This window comes from Medicago truncatula, chromosome 7 (assembly GCF_003473485.1).
Source record: "Medicago truncatula cultivar Jemalong A17 chromosome 7, MtrunA17r5.0-ANR, whole genome shotgun sequence".
NCBI lineage: Eukaryota > Viridiplantae > Streptophyta > Magnoliopsida > Fabales > Fabaceae > Medicago > Medicago truncatula.
Genome location: NC_053048.1, coordinates 12,781,363 through 12,787,639, shown reverse-complemented (window position 1 = coordinate 12,787,639; position 6,277 = coordinate 12,781,363). Strand labels below are relative to the sequence as shown.

General features: G+C 39.6%; 1 protein-coding gene across 1 annotated transcript; it reads right to left on the bottom strand.

The window, feature by feature from the left end:
* Positions 1-727: 727 nt before the first annotated feature.
* On the bottom strand, positions 728-2,054 carry LOC25497965 (FBD-associated F-box protein At5g56370). The gene is made up of 3 exons (XM_024770826.2): positions 1,320-2,054; positions 1,093-1,236; positions 728-1,000 (listed from the first exon to the last, which is right to left on the bottom strand). Exons 1-3 carry the CDS (start codon positions 2,052-2,054, stop codon positions 728-730), a joined length of 1,152 nt encoding a protein of 383 aa, XP_024626594.2.
* Between the last annotated feature and the right edge of the window lie 4,223 nt (positions 2,055-6,277).

Here is a 6,277-nt window from a genome sequence, read left to right as displayed (position 1 = left end):
AACACACAATTAGTTCCAATTAGTTCCAATTATTGAATTTTCCTCTTGCGAACAACTTAATATCAGTCTCAACTGTTGTAGGCCTTGAATAAATTAGTTAAGCAAGTGGATGCATTTTGTTAACCAAAACTTAGTAAGAAAAATTGTAAATGCTACCACAATGAGACTGATATTGAACAAGTGTTGCCGATGGTGGACCATGGCGGAGAGCCAAAATCCCACCATACCGGCCGCTTTGTGGTGCTGTCATAGAGGATTAAAACCTACAACGTCAGTCGATATTTACAAAGAGGGCAAGCCCAAAAATCGCCACCGATATCCTCCATGGCCGACATTCGAAAACACTGTATTGTATTGAACTTGACTGACAGACTTTAAAACAAACTAAGACCACGTTGTCAATTTTCCATTAAAGCACACTCACATTCAATTATTTAGTTTGTGTAATTATGTAAAAAGATAAAAAAAGTTACTCTAATAGCATTAGCATAGAGTCGTAGAACTACATTTTAAATCTTTAGTTGTGCATTCAGGTGCACAACCTATGCCTTCGTGTGGGCGAGCGAAAAGACATACTTGACAAACATATTTTTAACTTAGAGAGTGAGCAACTCAATTGGCTTGTCACCTAATAAAACTTACCTGAAAGGCGGTACTAGCTAACAAATGAATCTAATATAACGTTAGAAAATAGGACTTAAAGTAGACGTGTCCTAACCTTCTTCAATCAAATGAATGAAAGTTTACATGCAATAGAGCCCCTTGGACACAAAGATAAATCCATTAGCATTTGGTGCTTTAAAGTTAAATCCCCTGGAGAGGCACTAATTGTCATCGTGCGCAGTAAGTTGGCATTCTTCAAAACATACTCTGCAAACTGAAGCTCACACTTCATGCCTTTGTAATCTATAAGCGAGCATGTTCTTAGTTGAGAGGAAAGGCAGTTTGGAATAATTTCTGGTTCCTTCCAATCATCCTCATCAATACCATGTCCATAAAGCTGTCAAAATCCACATAAAAAGAAAAAAAAATTAAATTAGTTGAAAGTAGATCGAGTTACAAAAAAATTATTATCATTGACATAAGTACAACCTTGTGAAGGGTAAGATTTTGAAGTTTAGGGCAATTCTTCAGCATTTCTAGCAACCACTTCCATTTGGTACGCCAATTTGATGTGAATATAAGCTCCATGTGAGTTAAGTTATGAAAAGCGTGAACTTGATCCTCGCTACGTTGCTGCGTGGGTTACAAAGACAAACATTTGAAATAAGTTCCAACTTAATATAACTTTAGCTAGCGATGAGTAGTGATAGTCATACCAGTTCTAAACGCAAAATCTTTGCATTGCAAATCCAAGCAAATGGAAAATTTTGTGGACCAAATTTAGAAATGTTAACTCTGACCAAATTGGAGTGTTTAAACTCTCCAATACCATCTTTCGAAAACCTAAATAGAAAAGAAGTTGTTATTTCCAACTCCTCTAGAATGGGACACCCCTCGATAAGCTTATTAAAATCTCTTAGAATGTAAACCTTTTTCAAATGGAGAGTTTTGAGTAAGGGAAAATTGATTTGAGGAAGATCGGTCACTAATAATGTTTTCAACTTAAGAACCACAAGGTTTCTAGAATTGAAAATTGTGGAAACTGTAGAACCTAATTCGGTTAGAAATTCTCTATCAGTTTTAACCAAATCCGTCTCCATGATGAAATTCTGAGTTCCTCGTTGCACAGCAGCGCGAACAAATCGATTGATATCTTGTGGGTCGCATCCCTGGGAGGCACCACATTTGAGGCGGAAAGATCGAAGAGGCAAGGTGGGGTCACGCGCAAGCATGACACAGAAGACGAAATATCTGAATGTAGCGAAATCTGCAAAGCCATGGTCGTCGAAGTCGAGAGTGAAAACTGAGTGCCACAATGGATTCCATCTTTTGGAGAGAATGCTTGTGGCAGCAGATTGTTTGGTAGGGAGAAAAGAGAGAATGTGGCAGATAACAGAATCAGGAAGGGCGCTGATTCTGTCGACAGTTGAAATTGAACGTGGGGAGGACATTTTAGATGGTGAGAATGAAAGCTAGGGTTTGGGCGTAAGGAGGAGGATGAGAGGCAGCGGTTTTGCCAATTTAACTCAATTCTTGTTAAATAAGTAACAAATTTATACCATAACAACATACAAATTTCATTAAAATTGACCGATATTCTTTCAAAAAAATATATAAATAACATTGACCGATATTATTAAAAAAAATAAATTAACATTGACCCATAAACTAATACAAACCACAAATTGTGATTTTTTTTCAACTAATTTATACACATCAATCAATATTAAATATGTTTCTGTTCTCTATACAAACTTTTTGTTTTATTCTCTCTAAAATTTTCCTACGACTTTTAGTTCTTATAAAAAATTCAATTACAACTTTTTGTCCTTATTTTTAAGTCAATTCATATATTTTTGAATGAAATTGTGTAGAAATGTGTAGAATATCGTAAAAATCTCAACAAAAAAAAAAAAGAATTTTTTAACAAAATATGAATTTTTAACCACCAGAAATATAAAATTTCATATTTAATTAAAAAATCATATTTAATTCATGTAAATAAAAAAAAGACCAATTTCATACCTCTCCCTCTCCAACAAGCCGACCCTAGTTTTCTCTCTCTAGATTTTCTCTTCCAGTTTCTTCATTGAGGGGTGGTTTTTGGTCAATTCTTGACCTGAAATCACCTCTTTATTATTACTCTTCATTGCAACTATTATTGATGAACCAAAATCATTCCCTATTTTTATCGAGTATCATATAGGGCACACAAGTTATTTTTGCTTTGTTTCAACTGCTTAGGTATAGAAACAAATAGGATTGTGTACAGTTCTATAAACAAACTATCCGACGCAAGCACACCGTTTTAAGTATTTTTATAGTGGAAATCATACTGCTTTTGGAAAACATCTTCTACTTATTCAATGATTTAAAATGAAAGAAATTTCAATGAATTCTTTAGGAAGCATGACTATTAGGAAACCTGAGACCTTTATGTTGTTAATTAACCATAAACTTTTGTTTTATAGTATAAGAGTTACGTAATTGGACCGTCATAAATATTCCTAAGGGTTAAAAGCCCTCTGGAAGGGTTTAGGCGCCCTATAGAAGGGACGATGAAGGTCTAGGCGCGTCCTCCTCAGGACGCCGCCCACCTCTGCTTCTAGAAACCTCTAGAAGTCGCCCTAAACCGCCTAAGTGAGCTAAAAAGACTAAAAACCCTGCTTTCTTAGAGCTTAAGTCACGCAGGAAAAAGCCCATTAGCAGGCTATAAATAACCCCCTTGGGGTCATTCTAAAAGGATCGATTATTCAGTCTAAAAACCCTAGATTAGAACCCTAGTCTACGATTCTTAACCCTATAATCCTTACCGTACTTTTTCTGCAAGTACAGTTGGCGCCGTCTGTGGGAAAAGGTAAAACTAGCCTTGACCACGAGTCTTTGTATCAAGTTTCCGATCCAAAGATCGAACCAAGTCGTAGTCTTCTCTGCGATTTGGTCCCTAACCTTTACTCAAACCTAAATCGCACCTCACGTACGATTTAGAGAAAAACCATCATGGCAACACCTGAAGAAGCACAAACAATGAGGAGTCAAATCACCCAATTGTTGGAGCAGAATGAGGCACTTCTCGCCTCAGTCGAAACTATCCAACAAGTGCAACAGCAAGAAAGGGCCGACTCTCATCATGGCGATTTGGATGAGCCAGAGCCTCAACCGTTTTCAACTGAAATATGGAACGCTCCGGTTCCCGATAACTTTAAACCGCCTCATCTACCATCTTTCGATGGAAGAGGCGATCCTTCTGAGCATGTAACCGTCTTCAACACTCGAATGTCCGTTTATGGAGTTGCTGACTCCCTTAAGTGCAAGCTTTTGGCGGGAACTTTTGCTGATGCAGCTTTGCGATGGTACATGAGCCTTCCTCGTTTCTCCATCGCGAGTTACCAAGACATGACGAAGAAATTCACACAACAGTTTTCCGGGACCCGCCACCGGAAGGTGATATCAACTAGTTTGTTCAACGTTCGGCAAGGACCGAATGAATCGCTGAGGGAATACCTCGCCCGTTTCAATGATTCAACAATTAAAGTCTCCAACCCCAACCAAGAAGTCTTTGTCGGCGCATTTCAGAACGGCTTACGGGCGGGGCAATTTAATGAGTCACTCGCCCAAAAGCCGGCTGACTCAATGGAAGAGATAATAGCTCGTGCCGAGTGCTATGTGAAAGGTGAAGAAAGCAATGCTGAAAAGAGGGCTAGAGATCTTAAGGAAAAAGGAAGCTCCGGTGGAGAGCGAAGAAACCATTATGTCCCTCCTAACAGAGACAGAGGGACGTTCAAGAGGCCATATGAAAGAAACCAGCAACGCTACATTCCCGAGCTCTTTACCCCTTTAAATACTCACCCTGAGAAAATCCTCAAGGAAGTTTTTGAGTCCAAAATCATCCCGCCACCTCCTCTCAATCGCTCAAAATTCATGGGTCCGGACAAGGACGCTTGGTGCAAGTACCACTTGATACAAGGTCATAACACAGACGATTGTGTTCATCTAAAAAGGGAGATTGAGAAGCTCTTACTCAATGGAAAATTACGTGGTTATGCTAAGGAGAAACATCACAGTGAGAGGCGAGAAGACAAGCCTAACCCTGAACCAAAGCACACTTTACACACTATTTCTGGAGGATTTGCTAGCGGCGGGGAGTCAAGTAATTCAAGAAAGAAGTACGTTCGCCAGGTAATGCTTCTAGGAGACAGTTCTTCATTGCCCAAAAAATACCCAGATGTTACTTTCTCATCTGAAGATTTTGGGCGAGTACTCCCCCACGACGATGACCCACTAGTAATTTCTGTTCAGTTATTCAACTGGGAGATTAAAAGGGTTCTGGTAGACACTGGAAGCTCGGCGGATGTTTTATATTTCGATGCTTTCTCCAAAATGGGTTTAAGCGAGGAACAGCTCCAGCCGTTTAACGGAACCCTCTCAGGTTTCACGGGCGAAAGAGTTCACGTACGGGGATACGTCACTTTAAAAACAGTTTTTGGCACTGGAGATCAACAAAAATCAATTAAGGTAAGATACTTGGTAATAAACTCACCCAGTTCTTATAATGTAATCATTGGTCGTCCCTCTATCAACCTTCTGGACGCATTCATGTCCACAAAACATTTGTTAATGAAATATCCGCTTGACAACGGGCGAGTAGGAACGGTGCATGGCGATCAAAAGGTAGCACGCGAATGTTATCACGCCAGCCTCAAACTTAAAAAGTGCAAGGAACTCGAAGTCCAGGTTATAGACCTTGATCCCTGTGAGGATTTTCCCCAAGAAAGGATAGAACCTATCGAAGAAGTAAAAGATGTTGTTATTGGTCCTTTGCCACATCAGATCACAAAGATTGGGACATCCCTTAGCGGGTCAGAAGAGGAAATCCTGGTTCAGCTTTTAAGAGAAAATGTTGATTTGTTCGCCTGGGCGCCTTCCGACATGCCCGGAATAGATATTGAGGTCGCCTGTCATCATCTGGCGGTCAGAATATCTGTCAAACCAGTGGTTCAAAGGAAACGCAAGATGGGAGAAGAAAAAAGAAAGGCAGTGGATGAAGAGGTAAAAAAGATACAGGAAGCACACTTCATTTGTGAGATAAAGTATCCCACCTGGCTCGCAAATACTGTCCTCGTAAAGAAAGCATCAGGAAAGTGGAGAATGTGTGTCGATTATACGAACCTTAATATGGCTTGTCCAAAGGATCCGTATCCGCTCCCAAGTATTGATCACTTGATAGATAACGCGTTTGGCTACAAAACCCTGAGTTTCATGGATGCATATTCTGGTTACAATCAGATTAAAATGGACCCATTGGATGCTCCCAAAACCGCCTTCATGACTAACCAGAAAAACTATCACTATCGGGTTATGTCTTTTGGTCTACGAAACGCAGGTGCAACTTTTCAACGATCTATGGATACAATATTCAGCAAACAGATCGGAAGAAACCTTGAGGTTTATATTGATGACTTGGTGGTAAAAACTTCTGAGAATCAATCCCACTCAGATGATTTGAAAGAAATTTTTCAGCAAAGTAGGAAGTTCAGCATGTGCCTCAATCCCACGAAATGCACGTTCGGAGTTCAAGCATGAAAGTTTTTGGGTTTTCTCTTAACAAAAAAGGGTATCGTAGCTAATCCGGACAAGTGCTAGGCGATCATTAACATGAGAAACCCATGCAATA

Bases quoted from the DNA above. Each gene is read 5' to 3' on its own strand.
- LOC25497965 (XM_024770826.2), bottom strand. From the start codon at position 2,054: ATGTCCTCCCCACGTTCAATTTCAACTGTCGACAGAATCAGCGCCCTT. The intron at 1,237-1,319 runs GTATGACTATCA...TAACCCACGCAG, and splicing joins AGATTTTGCGTTTAGAACTG to CAACGTAGCGAGGATCAAGT. The intron at 1,001-1,092 runs GTTGTACTTATG...GGATTTTGACAG, and splicing joins AAAATCTTACCCTTCACAAG to CTTTATGGACATGGTATTGA.